The following is a 25990-nucleotide window of genomic DNA, read 5'->3' on the forward strand; positions in this document are numbered from 1 at the left end:
GAGTTAGCAATAAATATCTTCTACGTCTTAACTCTTAAGTTCCTTTAAACAACTCGTTTACATTGAAGTTGGACCTCAACACAATGTGCAACTTGGAACACACAATGTGCATCTTCGTGAACGTGTTATGAACGCAATATCTAGACTAACCACACATTTAGTGATAGATCGTGTTTGGTCGTGATCATTGAATTATAAGAACACCCAAGCTAGTGTTTGCAGTGTGCAACCTTCAACTCATACTGTAAGCTACCGAATGAAGAATTGAGGTTGCATACTGGGACCTTTAACTTGGGAATTGAGATTTTATCACGGTTGTTCTTCTCGTTGCTTAGAGTGATGCTTTGGTGATCAACGGAAGAAGTAGAGTGTGGGCGTAGGATTCAAGCGGTCATGTTTCAATTGCTTCTACTCCTTTCTTTCATCGTCATCAGCTTGAATAAAATTCTTCCAGTGTCTTCCATGGTTTGTCCGTACGACTCTATTATTGAATATCCAGGATTAATGATGAAATGTTTAGATAACCGTCCGTTAATAAATATCTCCAACCAGCTCTATCTTGTGCAAGAAATAAGCTACTACAGTAAAGTTGTAACAATAGTAGACGCGGATATAGAAGGACAAGATTGTCCTCAACCACGAAGAAATTTCTCCTTATCCGACTCAACACCGTATTTAAGCTATGATGATTTTCACAACGCTATCTTCTTCTACAATTGTACCAACAATAACCCTAATTATAGTGTTGCGCAGCTTCTCCCTTGTCTAGACAACTACAACAACAGTAATACAAATGAACGTTCTTATGCTTTCGATCAAGATTCAATCCCAGAAGGATTTGACGGGTATAGAACCTGTTCGGAGAAATCTGGGGGTAGGTGCCTGTACAATACTGCTACAAGTGTTCCTCGATGCGTATGCGATTTTTTTAATCTTGAGGATAGAGTTTGTCCATTTCGTAAGTTTCTAATTTCTCTCTCTTTAATCTCTTGCTCAATTGAATTCATAGATCTCGTGTTTCTAATGCAATCCTAGATACAATATCCAACATTCTAACTGGATAAGTTTTTCGCAAAGTTTCCGATCCCATAGGGAAAATTACAATATTGTAGTTGCGATTTTTGTTTCCATAAATTTCTTTTACATTCTCTAGAATATATCATGAATTCAAATTAAACATGCCCGAAGCTAAACTATCACTTCGGCTAATTTTGACCAACTTGAACTTAGCTAGGCTGCATTTCGTATTGCTGGGATTGCAAAGTGCTTTTTCCTTTGGTTTTTTTTTTTTACATTATACGAAATTGCCTACCATCTAAGAACTCAACAAAATTGCATACCATCTAAGAGCATATCTTGGTGGTGGTAGTAAATTGTCGAACTTTGCAAACAAATTTGACAAACTTGGGTTGCAAAACAGTGCCAACTCTAGGTGCAAGGTAGCAAATATTGATAGGGCCCTACACACGCGCCAGTGAAGTGGCGCGTTGAAAAAGTCAACAAAACAGTCAGGAGGCAAATGAAATGGCGTGCTCCAGATTGAGTGTAGCGCCGTATCCGCAAACTTGACACCACCTAGAGATTTATTTTTATTTTATTTTTATTTTTCTTTTTATTACCAAAAGCAGTTGTTTGCCACCACCTAAAGATGATCTATGAACTCATAAGTATAAATTTAGAAGCCCGATTTTAGAATCTATGCAAAATTATTTTTCAGACAACACTTCAAATATAGTTGGTATTATAAATGGAGATAGAGTAATGCACATTCAAATTTCTAAGAAAAAGGCACAAGAGAATCATTATACAGTACAATTCAATAGTATGAGCTTGTAACTATGGTCATGCATGTATATATGTTAACGAGAATCACATGTTTGCATTGCAGACTTAAGTACTGGACAAAAGATCATAATTGGTGAGTTATATATACTACTTATTATTTGATCAACTCTTTATAGAAATTTATACAGTTTTTAGACTAAATTGAAAGGTTATCTCTTTGTTTACACTTTATAGGTGTATCCACTGGAGTTGGAGGACTAGTACTTCTAACCTTACTCGTTATTTATAGGAAGATTATTTCCTCATTATGCTCGCGTGGGAGGAATAAAACGGAAACTTTAATAAATGTGGAAGAGTTCTTACAGAGTTATGGATGTCGTGCTCTACAAAGATACAAATATTCAAGTGTCAAGAAGATGACCAATTCCTTTAAGGACACATTAGGGAAAGGAGGATATGGCTGTGTGTTCAAAGGAAAGCTTCGCGATGGCCGTTTAGTGGCAGTCAAGGTATTGAATGAATCCAAGGGTAATGGTGAAGATTTTGTCAATGAAGTTGCCACCATTGGCGGGACAAACCATGTCAATGTGGTCAGCCTTCTTGGGTTTTGTGCCGAGAAAACCAAACGAGCCCTTGTGTATGAGTTTATGCCGAACGGGTCACTTGAAAGGTTTATTTACCATGAGAAGGAGTCAAGCACCATGCCTATTTTGGGATGGGAAAAGCTTTACCAAATAGCACTTGGCATTGCTAGAGGGTTGGAATACTTGCATCGTGGTTGTAACACACGCATTTTGCATTTTGACATTAAACCTCACAATATCCTTCTAGACGAAGACTTGTGTCCCAAAATCTCGGACTTTGGGATGGCTAAACTCTGTCCAACAAGAGATATTAGTGTTGTGTCAATGGTTGGAGCTCGAGGAACTATAGGTTATATTGCCCCTGAAGTATGTTGTAGAAACTTTGGAGGGTGTCTCACAAGTCGACGCGTTTATAGTTATGGAATGATGGTGTTAGAAATGATTGGGGGAAGAAAGAATATTGATGTGGCAGTGGAGAACATGAGTGAGATATATTTTCCCCAGTGGATATATAATCATCTTAAACCAGATTTCAATGTGGAAGGATCGTGTGAGATATTTGAAGAGGAAACAACCAAAAGGATGATCGTAGTGGCTCTTTGGTGCATACAGACACACCCAACAGATCGGCCTTCAATGACTAAGGTGGTAGATATGTTAGAAGGAAACAATGAAGATTTAAAAATGCCTCCAAATCCTTTTCTTCATCCACCTTCACAATCTTCGATTTCATCGTCATAAGAGTTACTCTACCATCGAATTTGGATTTGTTCTACAACACTGCTCTTTAAATTTAGATAGGTATTGTACTGCTTTTCAACACTTGTAAAAGATATATGGGTTCCATGATATATTATATCTTCTTTTTTTCACATATTATCCTCCAATGGCAAGATCGATATTCATGCTCCATATGACTCTTTGGTGCTACATAGCTTTCTCAAACTAACCAAATATCGAATGATGGCAATATCTCTGCGTCAATGACAAAATTAGAAGTGCTATTTTTTTTTTATTTATTAAATAAGTATTAGTCTCACTATTTTTGAGGTAATTTTTGCAGGTTGCTGTGTTAGACATGTTTAGTGCGATTGTTTTAACTTGATGCAAAGGAAGTTGAGGTTGGTTAAGCTTAAGCTAGCTGAAATTGTATACTATTTTGCCTCAAACGGTTAGAAATTACACAACTGTCATGACTGATTATTTAGAATGATCAAATATAGCTTTACACAACATCGACTGAAATATAGCTTTACAGGGACATCGACTCCTCTATCATCTTATCGAATTTAAAGGAGTACAGGACCCTAATATATTTAGGGCCTCGCATGTAGTTAACAGTTAACACCCTTTTGTGATAAGAAATCGAGTACGTTTGTGAAGGAGATTCTCCTCAAGTCAAGATAAGATCTGAGATATCAAAAAACTTTCCACCCTTTTGTGATATATAGTCCTCGTTTTTTGTCGTTTAGATTCTATAACAACCATACCATAATAATTATGAAGTTCTCTGTTATGCTATATTCCCAGGTGAACTCTCTTTCTTAACCTTGATATGCTATATAAAACTTTTCGGGCCATGCCAGTCTTTCATAGGTGATATGGTAGCAGTTACATGGTTTGGCAATGATGGGTGTCTATGTCCACAAAGAAGAGGTTACCAGATGTTTTGAGTACAAACTTCACATCCGACAGTATGTATCCGAGTTACTAATCTCTTTTAAAAAGTTGGCTGTAGTGTGCTACTGGTGTGTGATGCTACAAGAGAAAAAAGAAAGATGACTTCAGGGAGACTACAATGCGAGACTGCAGTTCAAGGAGACTGCAGAAGCGTTACTATGCGAGTGATGTGAATTTATTTGCATTGTATTGTTGCTATGCTATTAAGTATTTCCATTGTTGAAATTGTTGTGGTTTTATGAATGTAAAACAGTTGTGTATTTATGAATGTAAAACATTTGTAAGCCATTTAGTCACTTCGCTCAATGTAATGGGTGTCTATTGATGCTCTGGAAATTCCATTTGTCTATATATTAGTATCAATTTAGAAATTTAGAATTTCCTTTAGGCTGATTAAGAATACTAGTAAACGGGTACGTGCGTTGCACGTTCTAGGAAAGGAAATTGGGGCGGAGAAAATCAAAGGAATAAATGCATGTAAATTAGAATAATAACATATTACATTTGTTTGAATAGATATATTATGTAATATGTTTTAGATTAATACAGGTCGAGGTCTAACAAAAAACTTCAATAAAAAAATAACACTTCAATACGCTAGTTGTGTTCTTTGTCCGATTCAATTTTTGCTGCTCTGCCACAGTGCGAATAAATATATTCGAAGATGTATTTAACCGCCTGTAATTTAGTCAATATTAGTGCATATGCCACAAATTACTTTACTAAAAAAATATGTATTATGTTGATAAAGTTAACATTTATGCTGCTGGTTGTGTAATTATCTTATCGAGCATTTATATGTGATTAAGGAACATTGTTGGATTTATATGAGTATACTATATATAAGATATAAGAATATTATATCATGGTGTGCAACATAATTGTTATTCTATACTGGAGAATAAAATATCTCAAAAAAAATGCAAGAAGAATAATTTTTTTTTTTATGATTGTTTTCAGAATGATCTAGCGAATCCATCAGCTCTCTTTTGTTGTCGTTTTAAATATTTTGGTCGGTTTAAATAAGTATGTAGCTTGGACAGAAAAAGAAACTGTAGCTAGCTAACAAAAGCAATTGTTTATTTATTTATTTAGAAACGATCACATTGAGAAACAATTGGGAAAAATACATTGGACACTATAAATATTTGTTATATATATAGATCTATTAAGGCAGATATAATATGTGGAGGGAATTGAATGTGTAAATAAAAGTTTTCTGGAAGATGACTATGTGGCAAGATTACCATTTAAAAGCTTTAAATATAATATATTTTGGTCGGTTTAAATAAGCATGTAGCTTGGACAGAGAAAGAAGTTCTAGCTAGCTAACAAATGTCATTTTTTATTTATTTATTTTTATATTTAGAAATGATCACATTAAGTAACAATTAAAAAAAATACATTGGACATTGTTGATAGTTGTTCTATAGAGCTATTAAGTCGGATATAATATGTTAGAGCTATTAAGTCGGATATAATATGTAGAGTGAATTGAATGTGTAAGTAAAAGCTTTCTGGAAGATTTCTATGTGATTACCATTTAAAACTTTCAATATATTGTTGATCTCATTTCATGTTTATGGAGATTGAATGATTCAAATGACGGAGTGGTAATTTTTTCAAATCATCTGCATGGAGGCGAAAAAAAGAAGAAATTATGGATGCTAGTCACATCGCGGAATTATATCTGTTTCACCCTGTCGTCAGTCGCACAATCCTTTGATCAATTCTTGCATTAGTTATTGGTCCCCATTCTGAAAATGCTATTATCACCCAACTCCACATGTGGTACTTTGACAGAGTGCATAATGAAAGAGTTGAGAGACGTTAAAAGCGTGATCCATTGTGCATCTTACGTGTTGACTCACAAAGTAATAATAAAAACATAAAAAACGAGAGAAAAGCCGTGAGATACAATGAAGAATCTCCACTTGACCAAGAAAATGGAGAAGACAAAAAAAGCCAGAAAAATAAACAATTAAAGGAAGAGTTATTATGACAATAATAGGGTCACCAGAATTGTGTCAAACCTTGGAAAAAGATGTTCATATAACGGTAACCACTATTCAAAATTGATTGGTACCAAAACTAATGATTGTATCCGATAATGACAATATGATTTAGGAAGAAATCCACGAGTAAACCATCAACACCCCAAATCATTGAACACCTTCTTAAAAAAATCAATATCTAGAGAATACCCAAACTCTGGAAAAAAAAAAAAAAGTACAGTATACGCTCAGTCGTAATTCCACGTAACGGAAAATTAGGAAGAGAGTGAAATGATGCCATCAAAATGCACTGAAAAATGAGTAAACCATCAACACCCCAAATCATTGAACACCTTATGTAAAAAAAAAATTCAATATCCAGACAACACCCAAACTCTGGAAAACAATAAAAGTGTCGTATACGCTCATTTTTTCCCTTTTTAATTTGGAAAATAAGCCGAAACAGTGTGTCTATTTGGCGAGGCAGTTTTCATTTTAGAAAGTAAAACCCAATAGAATAGCCATTTTGGGCCGGGATTGTTTAATTCATTGCATCTGTGAATTTATTGTGATCAAAGGTATATAATTAGAGATCAGGCCAATATGTAGTCCACTTCGTATACTAATTGACAATATTGGGTTTTACCCTTCTATTCTAGCAATTTGCTTTTTGAAGGGGCAGATGGGGAAACAAATGTATACACTTTGGGGTTTCTCAGGCACTGCTTAAGATGCTCTGACAGAGGAAGATATTATATCTGGATTACCAAACAAATACCACAATGTTCTCTTTAACCCTTTCAGGAATTGTAAACAAACATATATTTATGTCCACTGACAATTATCTCCAACTACAAACTAAGTGGGATTTGACAGCAAAACAGAAATATAGATAGGAAATCATCAACAGTTTATTTGAACTCAGTTTTCCTGACAGCAGAAGCATCTAGTAATTTTAAATATAAAGATACACATTACTAAATATAAAAGAAAATTCGACAGACGCTTGATTCTAGACGAAAAATAAAAGTAGTAAGGGCATACCATCTCCATAAAAGAAACCCAATACACAGATATGATGTACCAAGTCATTCAGCTGCCGTCAGCATTCCTTTGCGGTTTTTAACGATTGCAACTACATCCATATTCCAAACAAAATATATGAACTTACTCTAGTCTCCCTTCTGCTAGTCCCCCTTCTGCAACCTACAACATGTTGTACGGTGGTTGCTTGATGTTAATTCTGCTCAGTAAGAACCCAGTCCCAATTCAAAATTCCGTATCTGATACTGATTTATAGAGACTGATTGGCTTCAATTACCAATGTACTGATTTCAACGTATTCTGATTCGCTCTTTACCTTTTTCTCTTAGTAAAATGCTACTTAATCCGAGTCTCTCCATCAGTATATTATCAATTGTATCATGCATGAGAAACTGATATGAATACCACATATTGGCATCGCTTTCAATAGAGCTTCTCCATTAACCTGGAGCGGAACAAATTTACAGAATACCATTGTTGTAGATCGTGAAAGAAGCTTTATGTTGACTCGCGTAAAAGTATATAAATCCATATACAGAAAAAGTGATGTTTCATGTAATTTTTTGAAATCACGTTTACTGATTCAAAGCAGGTTAAGGGCTGAATCCAAACATGTAACCCCTGACAAAACCATAAGGATCTATTGGATGATCCAAACAGATACTTCATAATCCAAATGTAGATATACGCTGAGGAAAGTGAACATATCGTGCAAAAAAGGAGCCTACGACTGCATCATCAAGCCATAAGGAAAAGCAACTTCCAGGTACTATCTTGTGGACACTAATCTCAAGTAATGATACATGTCAACCCAACCTTGCACAACTGAGTATTACTTACCAATATCTAATAATATCCTTAAAGTAAACACCTGCTTGATGAGTTGGTAGAAGATGTAATGATAATGATTGAAGTGGCGCAACGTTCTAAGATAGAGTGGATGGAGGAGAAAACAAAATTGAATTAATCCAAATGTCCGTTTCAGAAATGGTTTTTGAAGGTCAACAGACATCAGGGTACTAAGCAAATAAAAACCAAAGAAAAGAAATCAAGATTAAAGAATATTAGAAAACGAAAATGAAAGAAAGTATTACCTTTGATCCTGAAAATGGAAAACAGGGTTTAAATTTATGTTCGTTGGTTGCAAAGTGTTTGATTTGAACTTTCGAACTTAACGGGTTTTAATTGGGAATATCAGGAACGCAGAAGGACGAACGATCGGTTTATTTTTTTTTAATTGGGAAACCGCCGATACACGTGTTACAAAGATAATGACTTTTTATTTGGGAAGATAAAATCTAGAATGATCTAGAAAAATTCAAGAAAAATCATATAATTTACTGCTTTAGAAAATACTTGCAAAGATTTGCATTTGTTGCATAAAATTGAAAGATTTGTTTACATAGAAATCAAGTATGCTCAAGTAAGTTCCTAATCGAGTTCTTAAAAACTACAATGAATTCCTTGATCTGCCTTAAAATGAAGAAGCTAACCCGGTTTTCTTGTGACATTGCTTAATATGTACAAAACTAAAAGTTTCAGCACTTAAGTGTGTGTTTGTTATGATGGAAACACTATGGAAAGGAAAGGAAAATAAGAGTGGTCCACCTTTTCCATAGTTTATAAGGTGTTTGTTTATCTATGGAAAGGAAATGGGCTTTTCCATATGGAAAACAAAATTATTGAAATGGAAAAGGTTTTGTGTCCCTATTAGCTAACGAAATTTTTGTGGAAAGGAAAGGAAAGAAAATAAATAGATGGGACTTACTACTAATACACCTATGACCCAACAATACCAAAAAAACAAACATGATTATTCCTTTCCCCTTTTTTTCTTTCCTTTCCCCAAAGTTTACCAAACACATACCACTTAAAATTATTTCCTTTCCATTCCATTCCAAGTAAGTTAAAATTTTCCTCTAAAGTTGATAGAATCCAAGATAGGACGGATTCTCCTTGAAGCTTCATATAAGTAACCCTGAGTGAGTACCTAGCAACCCTCAGTGTCATATAAGTAATTCCTGTAGACATATTAAAATTTAGAGTGATTCGTATACATTAAAACGAAAAAATGTAATTCTGATTACCATATCAAGAGCAATTAATCGGTTACCAGAAGAAATGGGATCCTACGGATTGTTGTAAAACTTCTCTACACATGGCAATCAGGTAAGTTCTTTAACTGGATCCGAACCAGAGTGCAACGCATGTGATGAATATTAAAAATGAGATTATAGATAATAGAGTCGTTTGTCCTTCCCTGATTGTCAATTGCCACAATCTAAGTAGTCACTACTAACTCATTTTTCTTTCGTAATCATCTACTGAATCAGTCTTCGCATGGGCAGTATACCCTTGAATTTGTTTATGAAATGAAAAAAACCAAGAAGTTAAACTAAAAGTACTGATAAGGTGAGAAAATTTGTACATACTTTCCTTCCACTGGAGATTGATTAACTTTATTTGTATAAAATGAATGTTTATTGTATATGATTGAAATATGAAACAAATGAACTCAGTATGATTTATGTACACAGCTTGGGAATGTGTCCTTGAGGAGCAAGTTGCAAGCCAGTTTACAACAATAGTGTTGTCGTACCACTTCGAAGGAAATCCCCATTATTCTTCCGTATGGTGTGTATAAGGTATTGGGACCTGCCGCACATGCCCCTTCTATGGGAAATCGGAAAGAGAAACAGAACGAAGATGCTCCAGCTTTGAGAGGTACATGCACTTGCACCAACAGCTCAAGGCTGCGAGTCCTAAAACCCAAATTTGTGGGGTTGTAAAACTGTAGTTTGAATTCTCTGGTAATGGATCCTCAATCTCCTTTCCAGTAAGATCTTTTCCTCTGCAATCAACAAAATCTACTATCAGCTTATTTACAGACAACATTACTAACACTGTTGTAACTAAATATCATGCAGTTCATTATCGCCTACAGAACCATTTCCAATGTCCTTTTTTGCTACTCATCTTTGATTTCATCATATCCATATTTTTCTATGAGAATTTTTAGTATTATCTAATTTTGAAAAAAATAAATAAAAATCATTCTATATGTTCTATATGAAATCATCAAGTGTGACAATTCCTCAAGCAAAAGTAAAGGCCATGATTACTGGATGTTCACCAGCTTTCTTTCAACAGGAGCTGAAACTTACACTTAAGTTGGTTCCTTTTAAATTCTCCAAAGACTCTGCAAGCTGCATTTGTTTTGAAGCCGTTGCATGCAATGCCTACATATAAATAATTAATATTAAGTAAAAAGGCCAAACCAGCCACAATTAGTGATAAAATGGCCATTAAAAACTGTGAATGGAAAAGAGGAAAATCCTTACTTTTCTTGTCTTTTGCAAGTCATATTCTATAGATTTGATGCGATTCATTGATTCAAGGAGCATGATGTCTTTCTCTGGAGGAATTACAACGGGTTTATTGGTCGGGTTCAATCACCAGGGCTTCTAATTTCTGCAACCTCTCCAAGCACGGATGGATAAAGTCTTCGCCTCAGAGCCTGTGAAGGAAGTTGACCCTAAGAACTCACATCAGCTAGATTTATATTCTGATGGTTTGCAACATGTTCCTGAGACAATCATTGGCAACGTATTGATAGGTTCTTCTTTAATGGTGATTATCCCCTACGATTCTGTTCTTGTTGAGCATCATGCATCGTTCGTTATCGACGTCTGCTTTTGCTTATTTCTTGTTCTCTGGTACTCTATTAATAAGAAAGCCAAACTTTTATGAGAACGAATTCAAAGCACAACAAAACTAATACCAAAAAACTAATTGCAACCAATATATTAGAATAGAACAGTAAGACTTGATTTAATATATAAGACTTGATTGCAACCAAGTTAAGAAGCAAGTATCGGCTTTATATATAAGACTCGATTTAATTCTTCTTAGCTTCATAATCTAGTCCAAACAAATTGCAAAGATATCATATTGAGATTTTGCTCATTGAATGTCTTTTAAAGCCACAAAGAGAGTCAGCAAAGGTTAACCCGTGAGCGAAGTTCTAATTAGCAAATAACGGCTGAGGAAAGTGAACATATCGTGCAAAAAGGAGCCTACGACTGCATCATCAAGCCATAAGGAAAAGCAACTTCCAGGTACTATCTTGTGGACACTAATCTCAAGTAATGATACATGTCAACCCAACCTTGCACAACTGAGTATTACTTACCAATATCTAATAATATCCTTGAAGGAATTTACCGTTGGCCATGTTGAAAGCATAACCCAATACCTTTAACTTCCTAAAGCAATTTAAAAACCATATTTTACCACACTAACCTAAATTTGAAAAGAGATCCTCCTTCCTCAGATTTCGTTGTCAACTTCCACTCTATTTATGACTCCAGGATCTCTTCTCTTACCTTAACTAACTTTTGACGGAAATGAAGTACCCCTCCGCCATACCCAACGGTAATAGTGATCGGCTGCCAGTCATTTGCATGAACTACATTCCACTTCTTTAAAGTAACTACAATATTAAAAATCTGAAGTATGTCACCCAAAGCTACATCTTTCAAGCTCAAGCAAGAATTCTTCAATGTGATAGCAGCTTCATACCTAATATAAAATGATAGACCTTTCAATTCAGAAACACAATCTTAGGGAACAAATCAAAATGTAATACTTAGAAGAAAAGAAAAACATACCTGCAACGAGATGCACCCAAATCATTCCGTCCAATAGGAGTATTTAGAAAAGTGTAGATTTAATCCCATATTGGTTCTGTGTATAGCGTGGTATCACTACCTAATGGGTTTACACACTTCCATAGTGATTCATTCCTGCCAGTATAATGGGTTTACACACTTCCATAGTGACTCATTCCTGCCGATATGACTCAAGATTGTTTTCTCGCAAAAATTGTTGTACATTCACAGAGGCTTAGCTAGTAACAGGAGAGGATATGAAGCGAGTATTAGTTGTTTGAAGAGACAAATCAAAGGACTCCCCTTCAATACCATCTGCCGAACTCCTATCGTTCAGGAGCTCAAGAGATTCCACAATATCGGACATTGTTGGCCTGAACTCTAGCTCAGTCTGTTGGCATTGCAGAGACAAAATGATATGCTAATTTCTGAAATTACAAAGTAATGCAACTGAATGCATATCTGAAATACATATAAAAGGTGTTTGAATTTTTGATTGACCTCACCTGAATACAGAGAGAGACAATGTCAGCAAACCGAGAGAGGGACCTGGAAGAGAACATTGGTCACGTATCTCCATTTCATTAAGATAATAAAGTCATTTGATTGATTTGGTGTTTTAATATTGAAAAATAGAAATAAGTCAAATCACACTGATTCAGTGAAACCTTACATTCAAACAATCTTTAGGAATAAAAATCGCACGCAATACCCCTTAAGACAGCGGCAACAGGAAAACTCATCACGTGCATCAAAGTCATGCGGAATAAACTGCTCAAACGATGCAACCTTGCTCACATGACATTACAATGGTTGGCTTAATCAAGTAATGGTCACATTTGTTTACCCTCTGGGACATAATTTCAGATCTACATAGCAGCAGTGTTGCCGTGTTGGTGTAATGTAGCCTCTGTAAAATGTGTAACACCAAAAAAAAGTAAATCAATAGATAATATGTCCATGTATTCCCTAAAGAATTGATTATAACATCCACTCGCAATACCCTTTCCATTATACAAAAGCGTTGTGCAAATATATAGAGTAAACCAAAACCAAATCCACATAGCAAGAATACACTAAGTAATCATGAGTTAACAATTTAGTGTGGACAATATATAAACTTAAAAGTGAAGGGCCATAAACGAATAAAAAGTTAAATAGGCTACGTACTAAAAGGTAAAGAAAGGGAGAAGTTTTTGGCAACGCTGCATTTAACAATGGTAAACTGAGATAATGTCAAAAGCAATGCATCCAAAGTGCAAGAATCTTTTTTTTAAGATGAATGTAATGTCTTATTACATTGTGAGTCAACACGTAAGATGCATAAAGAGCCACAAAATATTGGTAGCAAACACCCAACTAAAGATTAATATTATTGTAAACAAATAATCCAGAGAACAAAATTTTATAAAGCACTATGAAATCATTCCGAAAAAAAAAGGGAAATGCTATGAGGACTTTTATTAAACTGCAAACTCTGTCAAATGGATTTCGGAGATGAGCATTTGCAAATTTTGAACAACACCATTGTAATTAAACGTGCCTTGTACCAGTTTTCATTTCTTTATCTTATAAGACATTCTATGTAAGAAAACTTGCGACATTTGTCGTATAGATAAATAACAACTAAAGAAGAAAAAAACGAAGGACCGAGTAAAATGTTAAGACTTTAAAACCCAAAATTCAATTCACAGTAGTTTCCCTCAAAGCACGAAAGCAACAACTTGGTCAAGGCAAATAAAAGAACAACAAAATTGACGTTTACCATAATTTTGAAAAACAGGAACCTTATCCTAACAAAACAAATTCTGCATAGACAACATAACCAAAGAAAAAGAAATCACTTACAAATCCCTAAAACTACAGGGATCTTGATATTATTTTTTTTTCTTCACTTTAAGAAATACTCACTTGACTTTTAATGAAGAAATAAAACGAAATTAAGTGTGTTTCCCGAATTCAAATAATGCACTTCCTTTTATTACTAAGAGAAAAGTTTGTAATTTTTTTAAAGCAATTTATTAAAAGGACTCTTAATAATGGAAGGTATAACTTCAAACCTGACAATTAAATGAGTAACAACTAAACGAAGCTGAAAGATGAAGAATATGAAGAGCATACAATAAACATACCCAATCTTCCGTGTGGAGATGAAGAGCAGATAAAGAAAGTTGATCTCTCAAAGAAAGCATTGTTACTCTTATAAAATAATAATCCAACCTCTTCCATGTGGAGAGGAATTTTCAAGATGAAGAAGAGAGATTGTTGAATACGAACTTTTTCTTTGGGAAAGTATCGAAACGGTTGGTTGGGGAAAAAAATAACTAAAAACTTGGTATAAGAAAATGGGGCAACAGATTAGAAGACCATACCTTTAAGTTTGAAGCGGGAAATTGGGTAAAAAAGTCCTGAATGATAAAGGCACCATTCTGTGACTGGAACAAAAAAAAAAATAGAAAAGGAAAAAGTAAGAAATAGAACAATACGAAAATAGAGATTAGGCAACAGAGATTAGGACCAAATCTGAACTCGTTACTTAGAAATACAAAATTTTCGTTGAAAAAATACTCCTCCTTGTCCTCTTCATCATCTGCAAAAAAGCTGCCAGACGCAGATATACAATATATTTCATCATCAAGTAAGTTTCATCATAATAGTGGGCTTTCTAACAAAAAAACGAATAATTATCAATTAAACTGAATTCCGTGCATACCTATCTATTAGAGAACGTATTTTTGCAGACGAGGAGCACACAGTGAATTGATGCGCGCTCTACACAACAACAAACCAAAAAATAAAATTTAAAACACTGAAGCAAAGCGGCACTGAAATTTTTGCATTTAAGAGTTCAGTTTTGCAATAAAAAATAAGAAACTGAAATTAAAATTAAGACTTCCCATAGAATTCAGTTTGAAGTGAAAAGAAGAATCAAGAGAGGAAAAAGCATACTAACCTTTAAAATGATTGGCTATTGGTTCAATAGAAATCGTTCTGATGGAGAGCAAGTTTCGATTTGAAAGTTAATATGGGTATTGGCCAGGAACGAAGAAGACGACCGTTTTTTTTTTTTTTTTTAATTGTGAACCCGTCGAAACGGTGTATCTGTCTCTGTTTGCCGAAGAAGTTGACATTTATAGTTATGGGAATACTTTAAATGACAAATTTACCCTTTTAATGAAGAACAAAAAATAAGTGGCTGTCTAAATTTCCGGTACCCTTCCCATTAAAAACTTTGGTGTAAAATCGGGAATACGGCAACTAATTGGGAAATCTGGTATCCGCTTTATATATAAGATTTACAGAAAGTTCAGGGCGGCTAAATGCGTTAGAGGCAGAAGTAGCTGGAGCTGAATTGGCATGTAATCTGCTGAAGAAGTATCAGCCTAATCAGACACTTATTTTGGGAGATAGTAGATATCTTATGCAACTGCTGAGGAACAATGGAGAAGATGCAGGATGGCAACATAAGTCTGAGTGATGGATATAGTGTCTTCTTGTAATTCTCTTATTGAGAACTCAAACAGTTTATGTCAGTCTTTTATTTTCTGTTGTGTTAAGAGGATCTTGGGAAAAGGTCGAATTCTCAATACCTTATTAGAGTTTGATGTGAAGGGACGATACCTTGTTAGGGTTTGATGTGAAGGAAAGAGTCTAGTCTAGTAATTATCTCATTAAACTCTAACCTTCTCATTCATTGATACCTCAGGCACAAAGCAAATACTTGGATTTCAATATATGTGACTTCTCATTTGGTATTTGGTTGTTGAATCTGCAGAACTCTTTTGCATTACTGTGGCAGTTCGTCAGTGGTTTGAACTAGTTGTGCATGGGCTAATGGGCTCATCCTCATTTTCTGCAAAATTTGATATTTCACCCTCTTCTGTTATATAACCTGTTCGGAGAGTGTGGTAGCACCTTACAGTTTCTCCGAAGGTCGAAATATCTCACGAGATTTTAAATTGGGGTTTGTGCTCTATTGGTCTACGCCTACTGAATGTCAGGACTGCGAGAAATCTGGGGGTATGTGCCTGTACAATACTACTACAAGTGTTCCTCGATGCGTATGCCATGTTTTTTTGGAGGATAGAGTGTGTCCATCTCGTAAGTTTCTAATTTCTCTCTCTTTAATCTCTTGCTCAATTGAATTCATAGATCTCTTGTGTTTCTAATGCAATCCTAGATACAATATCCAACATTCCAACTGGATAAGTTTTTCGCAAAGTTTCCGATCCCGTAGGGAAAATTACAATATTGTAGTTGCGATTTTGTTTCCATAAATTTCTTTTACATTCTCTAGAATATATCATGAATTCAAATTAAACATGCCCGAAGCTAAACTATCACTTCTGCTAATTTTGACCAACAAAACAGTCATGAGGCAAATGAAATGGCGTGCTCCAGATTGAGTGCAGCGCCCTATCCGCAAACTTGACACCACCTAGAGTTTTTTTTATTTTATTTTTATTTTTTTTACCAAAAACAGTTGTTTGCCACCACCTAAAGATGATCTATGAACTCATAAGTGTAAATTTAGAAGCCCGATTTTAGAATCTATGCAAAATTATTTTTCAGACAACACTTCAAATATAGTTGGTATTATAAATGGAGATAGAGTAATGCACATTTCAAATTTCTAAGAAAAAGGCACAATTCAATAATATGAGCTTGTAACTATGGTCATGCATGTATATATGTTAACGAGAATCACATGTTTGCATTGCAGAATCAAGTACTGACTCAAGTACTGACTCAAGTACTAACTTAAGTATTGACTCAAGTACTGGACAAAAGATCATAATTGGTGAGCTATATATACTACATATTACTTGATCAACTCTTTATAGAAATTTATACAGTTTTTAGACTAAATTAAAAGGTTATCTCTTTGTTTACACTTTATAGGTGTATCCACTGGAGTTGGAGGACTAGTCTTTCTAACCTTACTCGTTATTTATAGGAAGATTATTTCCTCATTATGCTCACCAATTAAAGGACCCTAATATATTTAGGGCCTTGCATGTAGTTAACAGTTAACACCCTTTTGTGATAAGAAATCGAGTACGTTTGTGAAGGAGATTCTCCTCAAGTCAAGATAAGATCTGAGATATCAAAAAACTTTCCACCCTTTTGTGATATATAGTCCTCGTTTTTTGTCGTTTAGATTCTATAACAATCATACCATAATAATTATGAAGTTCTCTGTTATGCTATATTCCCAGGTGAACTCTCTTTCTTAACCTTGATATGCTATATAAAACTTTTCGGGCCATGCCAGTCTTTCATAGGTGATATGGTAGCAGTTACATGGTTTGGCAATGATGGGTGTCTATGTCCACAAAGAAGAGGTTACCAGATGTTTTGAGTACAAACTTCACATCCGACAGTATGTATCCGAGTTACTAATCTCTTTTAAAAACAAGCATGCTAGTGTGTGACTGTTGGCTTTAGTGTGCTACTGGTGTGTGATGCTACAAGAGAAAAAAGAAAGATGACTTCAGGGAGACTACAATGCGAGACTGCAGAAGAGTTCAAGGAGACTGCAGAGGCGTTACTATGCGAGTGATGTGAATTTATTTGCATTGTATTGTTGCTATGCTATTAAGTATTTCCATTGTTGAAATTGTTGTGGTTTTATGAATGTAAAACAGTTGTGTATTTATGAATGTAAAACATTTGTAAACCATTTAGTCACTTTGCTCAATGTAATGGGTGTCTATTGATGCTCTGGAATTAGTACCATTAACACCAACATCCCACCCCTTAATAACTTGTCCCACACCTGCAAAAAGAAAATCAGATTTTAGAATCACTCAAAGACCAACAGAAAAAAAAAATATATAGGATAAACATTAAGAAACACACTAGCTAACCAAAAAAGTGAATCAGTACCTAGACGGAACTTGAAAGGTACTCTCCCTACGTTTAGAATCGAAAATTTTGTCATTTTTCTTCAACTTCCCAATATAATGAACATATACCTGAAACCAACAATTGACAACATCACTTAAATGTTTATTAACCAATTTCTTCATAACCATAACAACATGTAGCACTGGCTAAAAGCCTAGAACATAATACTAAACCCATTAAGTATGGAAGTAGCTACCGTCTTTCCAGGAGACGCTTTTTTTCCATCTGGTTTGCCCATTTTTATCTCCTCAACAACAAGGCCGTTGGGGTAATTTCTTGCTTGTGTTGCCTTCAGTTCTGCTTTCTTGTCCTCAATTTCCACTACAGACCCTTTATTAGCTTCGTCTGCAGTTGCACTTTTGTCACTCTCTGGTGTCTTATTCTTCTTCTTCTTCTTTTTTCCAGTAGTAGTATCTTCATCAGAAACTCCATTGCCATGAGATTTCAAATTCCTGTGAAAACAAAGAAAGAAAGCCACATGGTGATATATATTACTTTCAGTTATGACTTGTTCAATAGAGACCAATCGAAACATTCTAACAAACAAGGAAAGAAAGGGTAAAGGTGACAGAAGTAGCAATATGGCGTCCCCAGTTATCAGAATTCAAGTCAAGGTGACAGTGTTTTTATTCTTTTAATAGTATAAGAAGACTTCCAAAGCAACAAAACCAGACTATATTATGGTCAATCAATCTCTTAAAATTCCGAAACTCTCTCCTTTTTCTCTTGAAAGGAACATTTGAAACAGATAAAGATGAGGAAAACTAAAGTGCATAAGATGCTAAATAAGATTCTCACTTGTTGTTGGATGCTTTGTCATCTGCTTCATAATAGACAGGCACCCTCTTGATGACATCAGTATTTCCTTCCTCGGTTTGAGCATTATCTTCTTTCTGGTCATCATTTATGCTATCGTCCCTATCTCCGCCACTTTTCCCCTCTTTAGTTCTTTCTTTCTTTTTCTTCTTCTTCGGCTTTTCAAAATTTTCTTGTCCAGCCTCCAAAGAATCCACAGCAGAATCATTTCGATTTTCTGTTCCTCTGCTTGTATATATAGATTAAAAATGGCACATGTGAGACAAAAGCTTCACAAATACATGCATTTTTAAGCTACTCATAATTAGGAAATTGAGACAAACTGCCTTTAAAAGGACTCCATTTAATTTGCCAGAGGAATTATTCACACCATTAAAAAATTTGTTCACAGGGCAGCATGGAAACATGGGAAAATTTTGTTCACTGAGGAATTATTTTGGTTTAACTGAACACATGGAAACAGCATCCCCATAACGCAATTTACAATAACAATTAACGTGGGATTCTTATAATGGCCATTTAGGTTTATAGCGGAACTTTAAAGATAGCTACTAGCCTACAAGCTCAAGAGCGACTACTTGAGCTTTTAGAATACCATGATTCTAAAACTCTTTTCTGGACTTGATTAAGATTTTCCCTGCATAAAGTGTCAAAAGCCTAATAAATACTCACATCGAGCAGTATTATCAAGTACCTTTAAACAACTTGTCTACATTGAAGTTGGTTTCAGCCGCCCGTGTTGGACCTCAACACAAGTTGCATCTTCGTGGGCGTGTTATGAGCGCAATATCTAGACTCCTAACCACACATTTAGTGATAGATCGTGTTTGGTGATCATTGAATGCTAAGAACACCCTAGCTAGTGTTTGTAGTGTGCAACCTTCAACTCATACTATAAGCTACCGAATGAAGAATTGAGGTTACATACGATGGAAAAAAGTGAGAGAGAGGAGGAGGAGGCTTTCAATAGAAGTCCAACCTGACATAGTATCAAAACTTTTACAAATGGTAACCTTCAATTAACATCTAAGGGAGATACCCTTTCTATCATGTTTTTTCACATGAGCTCATATGAAATAAGCATATTGTCTTTGTTGAATATTTTTGGTATGAAGGCAGCTTGATTCAAGCTGATGATTAAGTCTGTAGTCTGCTGCCTTTGAAGGATTAGGAATTTCAGTTATTAAACACATGAAAGTGGAGTTGATACCTTTAGGGAGTACATGTATCATATATACATAAATCCTCCCTAATCACAAACCAACTGAACTTGACGAATTGAGCTGTGTATCCATCTGGGCTTGGGGTTTTATAGCTATCCATCTCAAAAGAGCTTCTTAATTTGATCTCATCTTCAGTGAATGCTGATGTAAGTAAGAAAAAGAAAACGAAAAAAGAAAAAGAAATATATTAGTAATACCGTAATGCTTTACATCCATTATACTATACAAAAATTGAAAAGGTCCTCACAATCGTCAGTTAAGATATTAATAAAAGTAACCAAACTAGCTTAATTACCACCACAGTTCGTTCATCCTCGATCTTTTGAATTTTAACTCAACTAACATGGACTGAAAAAGCTTGAGTTAGTTGTTAATGGTGGCCTCTAAGGGGTGATTATTAACCTTAGGGGTATTTAGGATATTTTACAAAATTTTAGGAAAAAATGGGCGCGACTGTCACACATGGCCCAGCACAGAAAAAGACTTCAGAAGTCAGCTGTGATTGGCTGGTGAGGAGAGAGGAGAGAGAAGAGAGAGAATTTAACTCATTATTTTAAAACAATACACCAATCAGAATTGACTTCGGAGGTTTTTTCTGTGCTGGACCATGTGGGTTAGTTCTATCCGGAAAAAATATGCAAAACACACGAGAGTTGAGAGTTTTAGATTTAGGAAACCCTAGCACACCAGCTGGGAGTCCAGGGAAATCATCACCAGATCAGGCAGAGTCGGATGTGGATAGCTTTGAGAGTGAAATAAAGGCTAGATATGGTGAGGGATCAGTTGAGAAATATAGAAGAAAGTTGTTTGAGGAGTTTGGAATGAATCTGAAACCGAGTCGTTTGTGTGAGGAAGCATCAGAGACTCTTACAAGTAAAGAAGACTTACTAAGAGTGGCCAAGAGATTGCTGGATGCGGTGAAAGAAGTCGAGGAGTTTGAAGAGAATAGTGATTCTGTGCAGCACATAAATCTTTCAACAAAAACAGCAGAAACACAGGGGGTATCGAGAATTAATGGTGAGGGAGAAGATGGAGACTTCATCTTCAAGAAAGTAACTGCAGACATGGGAGAGAAGAAAGGCAAAGAAGTGGATCCGATTATTTCGGATCTGACCAAAGTAAAGAGTTCATTCGTGCAACCACCACAAGTGCTGAAGAACTCGTGGGCTGAGATTCTTGGCAGAAAGTCAGTAGGTAGAGAGGAACTTTCTTACATACCTCCGACAATGGTGAATGGTAAGCAAGTGATACGTGTTAAAAGTGAAAATTTTTCTGATTATAACAAGAAGTTTGAGAATCTGGTGGTTGGATCGTTTGTGGGAAAAAGAATAAGTTATAATTATGTCAAGGAGATAGTTACTCGTACATGGGGGATCAAAAGCTTTATAATGAAACCATATGGTGATAATATGTTTACTTTCAAGTTCGAAAAGGAAGAAGAAAGGAGGGCAGTGTTAGACATTGGTTCTTTTCACATAGCAAGCCATTTATTTGTAGTACGACCATGGAAGCTGTTTGTTGAAGCCGAGACACGAGAGCTGAAGACAATACCTATTTGGGTGGTTGTGAAAGGACTTCCGATGGAGATGTGGAATAGAGTTGGATTCAGCAAAGTATCGAGTGCAGTTGGTATACCCATGTTCACTGATAAACTAACAGAATCCATGTCGAGGACAGCCTTTGCAAGAGTTTGCGTGGAAGTTGATACCAACTGTGTATATCCAGAGAGTATACCAATGGTGCTGGACCAAAGGCGGGCATATAAGGTATCGTTTGAATACAATTGGAAACCCTCACGATGCTTACAATGTGAGGTGTTTGGTCATAATGAGCAAAATTGTCCGAGGAAGATTAAGGAGAAAAATGAACAAGGTGAGGCTATATGGTTGAAAAAGGATAGTAAAGTTGAGCAAGTCAAGGTGAATGAGGATGTTCAAACTGAGAAAGGCTTGGAGGAGGCTGTTCAAATTGAGAAAGGCTTGGAGGAGGCAACACAGAGTGAGGAGGCAAAACAGATAGAGGAGGTTCAAGAAGTGCACAATGTAGAGGAGGAGGGAAAATGGGAATCACCAGGCAGAAAACATACAATTAGAGCGAGGAAACAAAGCACCATTGAGGGAAAGGAAAAACGAGGAAATGAGGAAACAGTTTTGAAAGGGAAAGAGAAACAGCAAGAAGATGGAATTGAATTGAAAAGATACAGCATTGAGAACACAATACAAGGGACCTTGTTGAGGAGGATTGAAAAGGAGAGATCGTTAGAGAATAGTAATCAAGAGAAAATAAAAGAGGGTGAGAAGAGAGCGAGGGTTAGCATGATTAAGGAGAGTTCGGAAAAAATGGTCTTTGCATTGCAAAGTGGAGGTCGACGAGTCGCGGTAAAAAAGAGGTGGTGGGCAAACAAGCAGCAAAGGCAAGAAAGTTTTCACTAAGGGTGGCACCCTTAAACAGCCCAATATTAAATGACGAGTACAGCATGTTGGAATATGAGAGGCTTCAATATGAATTTCAAGCATAATGAAGTAAAGGAATTGATCAGAAAGTTTCATTTAAGTTTAGTAGGGTTAGTGGAGACGAAAGTTAAAGAGGAAAAAATGAATTATATAGTGAATAAATGTTTCGCTGGATGGCATATATGTCATAACTATGAAAATAGTGATAAGGGCAGAATATGGGTGGTATGGGATCCGCAAGTATACTCAGTTTTGATGGTTAAGAAGGGGCTACAATACATAACTATGGAGGTGAGGCTACAGAATGGAAGTATGTTTGTACTAACTGTGGTATATGGGAGCACTGATTTATACATAAGGCAACAGTTATGGGATGAGCTAATCAACTTCTCTTATATCAATCAGCAACCTTGGATGGTAATGGGCGATTTTAATTCAGTGTTACATTCGTATGAGAGAGTTGGTGGTGCATAGACAAGGCCCATGAACACTTTGCGAGACCTTTTACGATTGTGTAACCTTAAGGTGATGGATCTAAAGTCTAAAGGAAATACACTTATGTGGAGTAATAAAGAGAGATAAGGGCATGGAGGAAGCTTGTGAGTTATGGTCAATGCTAGATGGTATGATGAGTTTGAAGAACATGAAGCAGAGTTTCTCAATCCAGGAATTGCCCGATCATTCTATCATAATTGTATATCCACTTAAGCAGAGAGACATCAAAAGAAAGAGTCTTTTTCGATTTTTTAATTTTTGGGTGAAGGAAGAGGGTTATATGGAAGTTGTCAAACATGCTTGGGCAACTGAATTTGAGAGGAATCAATGTATAAACTCATGAGGAAACTGAAACAGTTAAAAGGTGAGTTGATTGAGTGGAATAAAACTAGAGTGGGTAATGTTATTACTAGAGGCTGATACCACTAGAAAGGATCCGGGCGAGGTACGACGATGCTACAAGTTGACCCTTTGAATAATGGGCTTATAAAGGAGGAAAGGGTAGCTACTCGGAGACATGTCCATGCAGCTATAGTGGAGGAAGATTTCCACAGGTAGAAATCAAAGGACCAAGTTATAGTAGGCGGAGATAATAATACGGCTTATTTCTTTAAGTCAGTGCAAGCGAGACAAAGTAGAAATAGAATAACTTGTCTTTTTGAGAATGATGGTAGTGTGATTGAAGAGGGAGACCTGATAGGAGCAGAATGTGTGAAGTATTATGAAAGAGTATACAGGCCCGATAGTTTGCCAGACATAAGCTTTGAGGTATATGGCAATATGCAGCCTAGATATCAGGTAACACAAGATGAGAAAGATGAGATGAAGAAATCAGTAACAAGGGATGAGATTGTGCAAGCTTTAGCTGATATTGATAGTGAAAAGGCTCGGGGAATGATGGCTACTCTGCTCATTTTTTCAAATCTGCCTGGAGTGTTATAGGAGATGATTTTGTGAAGGCAATACAGGGGTTTTTCAGATCTAAGAGGATGTTAGGGGAGGTGAATTCTACATGCATAGCTTTGATACCAAAAGTAAAAAGCCCTACCTCTCTGGGGGATTACAGACCAATTGCATGTTGCAGTGTGGTATACAAATGTATTACAAAGATTCTTACTGCTAGAATGAAAGGGGTAATTAACTGTATTGTTTCTAATAACCAGTCAGCTTTCATCACAGGCAGAAGGATACAGGACAACATCTTATTATCACATGAGCTACTACACAACTATCATAGGAATGAAGCACCTCCTAGATGTGCGGCAAAAATTGATCTGAGGAAAGCCTATGATACGGTGAGGTGGGAAACAGTGGTGTTTGCACTGAGAAGATATGGAATGCCAGAGGAGTCCATAGCATGGGTACAAGTATGTATAGAAACTCCGATATACTCTATAATGGTGAATGGGGCACCTTATGGGTACTTTCAAGGCAAAAGAGGTATCAGGCAAGGTGATCCTATGTCTCCCTATTTGTTTGTTATGGTTATGGAGCTACTAACAGAGCTTATGCATCATAGTGTCAGGGAAGGAAAATTCAAACTTCATTATAGATGCAAGGATCCTATCATCACACATTTATCGTTTGCCGATGATGACGATAGCATTCATGTATGGTGACTTTGAAACAATGAGAATGCTTAAAGAATAACTTCTTCTACCGTTCAAGCAAAGTCACGGGGTTGGATGTGAATGTGCGAGAAAAGCCAAATTTTCTTTGCAGGGATGAATGAGGAGCTATGTGATTCTATAACCAATTCTATGCAATTTGCTAGGGGAGTTTGCTGTAAAATATCTAGGATTGCCTTTAATAACGACTAGACTCACACATACGGATGCTTTGCCGTTGATAGATAAAGTGGGAAAGAGAATACAGAGTTGGCGAGGTAAGATGCTGTCTTATGCTGGTAGAGTGCAACTCATTAAGTCGGTACTCAGCAACTTGAGTGTATACTGGTTTGCAACGTACATAATGCCTCAAAGCATCTTGGATGAGATAAATAAGTTATGTAGAAATTTTCTCTGGACTGGGACAGATTGTTTACCGTCTCATGCACTGATTGGGTGGGATGAAGTGTGTTATCCATATGAAGAAGGTGGGCTGGGAATACGGAATGTTAATACTGTGAACAAAGCTGCCATTATGCGTCATGTGTGGAATTTGGTTAGTAAAAAGGATAACTTATGGGTTGTTTGGATTTGGAAGAATCTCATCAGAACTAAGAACTTCCGAGCATGAAGATTCCGAATGATTGCTCATATAGCTGGTGAGCTATTTTGAATAGTAGGGATGATGCAAAACTTATAGTCGCGACATCGATAGGAGATGGCGAGATACACTCTTTCGGCGGGACCCTTGGCATCCAAGAGGTATTTTAAAGAATGTGTTCCCACAAACATTCACATATGACACAAGTTGTCATATGAATGCACCAGTTGCGAACTTTATTAATAATGGAGAATGGAGTATAACAAATAGGCTAGGGAGAGAATGTCCAGAGATAGTGAAGGAGATGAAAGAGGGAGTAACAATAAAGGTGGGAGCAGATGAGGTAGTGTGGAGTGATGCGCTATATGGTGAGTTCCAGCTGAAAGAAACTTATTAGGCGATGAGGAGAAAGATCTGAGAATAATGATTGGTACTGAGAACAATATGGTTTTGAATAACATCCGAGGCACTCGTTCATTGGGTGGATGGTAATGAAAGGAGCGCTAAAAACACTAAGTAAGATGTATGACTGGAGAGTAGTGCAATCGAAAATGTGTGTGCTGTGTTGGAGGGAAGATGAGACGGAGAAACACTTGTTTTTTCACTGTAACTATTCCAAATATATATGGATACAACTGATTACTTATGCAGGGTACTCAAGGCAGCTGGCCATGACGTGGGAAGCTGAGTGTGAATGGGTGTTGCAGGAGAGTAAAGGTAATGGAGGGAAGAAAGATGCGCTGAAGCTCATTGTCAATGCGTTCTTTTACTGGATATGGATGGAACGAAACAAGAGAATCTTGAAAATCAGCCTGAGAACCGCAAGACCTCATTCACAGGCGGATGCTTGGAGATGTAAAGATAAAAATTTGAGTTATTGAACTATAAAATGGAAGAAGGGCGAGGCGTCAAAGGTTTATGGAAAAATGGAGCGTGAACACGGAATAAAGAGGGAGACAAGAAGGATGTGTGTGTGGGAAAGAGGAGGAGAATGTATGTACAATCTAAATTCGATGGAACATTGCAAGGGACAGATTGGAGGGTGGGCTCTTTGTGATTAGAAGCGAGGCGAGGAGAAGTGGTTGCGGCAAAGACATGGAAAATCGTCATTTTGTGAGATAGCAATGA

General features: G+C 36.2%; 2 protein-coding genes and 6 long non-coding RNA genes across 16 annotated transcripts in view; 4 read left to right on the top strand and 4 right to left on the bottom strand.

The window, feature by feature from the left end:
- Positions 1 to 4398, top strand: part of LOC147484023 (uncharacterized) — an 18366-nt gene extending 13968 nt beyond the window's left edge. Inside the window, exon 4 of the long non-coding RNA XR_015204547.1 lies at positions 3900 to 4398. This is a non-coding gene — a long non-coding RNA (uncharacterized LOC147484023). The remainder of the gene's footprint in view (positions 1 to 3899) is intronic.
- LOC147484024 (uncharacterized) overlaps positions 1 to 25990 on the bottom strand; it is a 36701-nt gene that overhangs the window by 8922 nt on the left and 1789 nt on the right. The window contains exons 2-4 of one of the 5 annotated variants that reach the window (XR_015204544.1): positions 18466 to 18708; positions 17841 to 18119; positions 17647 to 17735 (exon numbers count right to left, since the gene is read on the bottom strand). Coding sequence is in view for 2 of the 5 variants with exons in the window: in XM_086577412.1 (XP_086433538.1) it covers positions 17518 to 17536; positions 17647 to 17735; positions 17864 to 18202 (447 nt within the window). In the remaining 3 variants the exon portion in view is untranslated. Of the gene's footprint in view, positions 1 to 16894; positions 17537 to 17646; positions 18380 to 18465; positions 18709 to 25990 lie in introns of those variants that run through there. The other 4 variants (XR_015204545.1, XM_086577412.1, XR_015204543.1 and 1 more) reach the window with 4 other exon arrangements.
- Positions 498 to 3243, top strand: LOC147484025 (rust resistance kinase Lr10-like). The gene is made up of 3 exons (XM_086577408.1): positions 498 to 958; positions 1889 to 1918; positions 2020 to 3243. Exons 1-3 carry the CDS (start codon positions 505 to 507, stop codon positions 3108 to 3110), a joined length of 1575 nt encoding a protein of 524 aa, XP_086433534.1. The 5' UTR covers positions 498 to 504; the 3' UTR covers positions 3111 to 3243.
- Positions 746 to 15725, bottom strand: LOC147484026 (uncharacterized). Its single transcript, XR_015204548.1, has 2 exons — positions 15650 to 15725; positions 746 to 854 (listed from the first exon to the last, which is right to left on the bottom strand). It is a non-coding gene; the product is annotated as an uncharacterized LOC147484026 (long non-coding RNA).
- On the bottom strand, positions 6817 to 8713 carry LOC147484027 (uncharacterized). The gene is made up of 2 exons (XR_015204546.1): positions 8182 to 8713; positions 6817 to 8013 (listed from the first exon to the last, which is right to left on the bottom strand). It is a non-coding gene; the product is annotated as an uncharacterized LOC147484027 (long non-coding RNA).
- LOC147484028 (uncharacterized) lies at positions 9039 to 14869 on the bottom strand. 5 transcript variants are annotated; one of them, XR_015205906.1, is made up of 12 exons: positions 14711 to 14869; positions 14471 to 14529; positions 14294 to 14358; positions 14130 to 14192; positions 12431 to 12667; positions 12264 to 12306; positions 11758 to 12148; positions 11473 to 11668; positions 10429 to 10808; positions 10252 to 10326; positions 9201 to 9938; positions 9039 to 9108 (listed from the first exon to the last, which is right to left on the bottom strand). It is a non-coding gene; the product is annotated as an uncharacterized LOC147484028 (long non-coding RNA). The 5 variants fall into 5 exon arrangements; XR_015205909.1 differs by lacking the exon at positions 9039 to 9108 and having other exon boundaries at positions 9496 to 9938; positions 11758 to 12185; positions 14711 to 14867; XR_015205905.1 differs by lacking the exon at positions 9039 to 9108 and having other exon boundaries at positions 9496 to 9938; positions 14287 to 14358; positions 14711 to 14867.
- Positions 9105 to 9647, top strand: LOC147484029 (uncharacterized). Its single transcript, XR_015205910.1, has 3 exons — positions 9105 to 9256; positions 9421 to 9499; positions 9625 to 9647. It is a non-coding gene; the product is annotated as an uncharacterized LOC147484029 (long non-coding RNA).
- LOC147484030 (uncharacterized) lies at positions 16496 to 17487 on the top strand. Its single transcript, XR_015204549.1, has 2 exons — positions 16496 to 16558; positions 16660 to 17487. It is a non-coding gene; the product is annotated as an uncharacterized LOC147484030 (long non-coding RNA).

This window comes from Coptis chinensis, chromosome 8 (assembly GCF_015680905.1).
Source record: "Coptis chinensis isolate HL-2020 chromosome 8, ASM1568090v1, whole genome shotgun sequence".
In the NCBI taxonomy this organism is placed as follows: Eukaryota; Viridiplantae; Streptophyta; class Magnoliopsida; order Ranunculales; family Ranunculaceae; genus Coptis; species Coptis chinensis.

Coding starts and splice junctions, on each gene's coding strand:
- LOC147484025 (XM_086577408.1), top strand. CDS start 505: ATGATGAAATGTTTAGATAACCGTCCGTTAATAAATATCTCCAACCAG. Junction 959..1,888: donor GGATAGAGTTTGTCCATTTC/GTAAGTTTCTAA, acceptor TTTGCATTGCAG/ACTTAAGTACTGGACAAAAG. Junction 1,919..2,019: donor TGGACAAAAGATCATAATTG/GTGAGTTATATA, acceptor TACACTTTATAG/GTGTATCCACTGGAGTTGGA.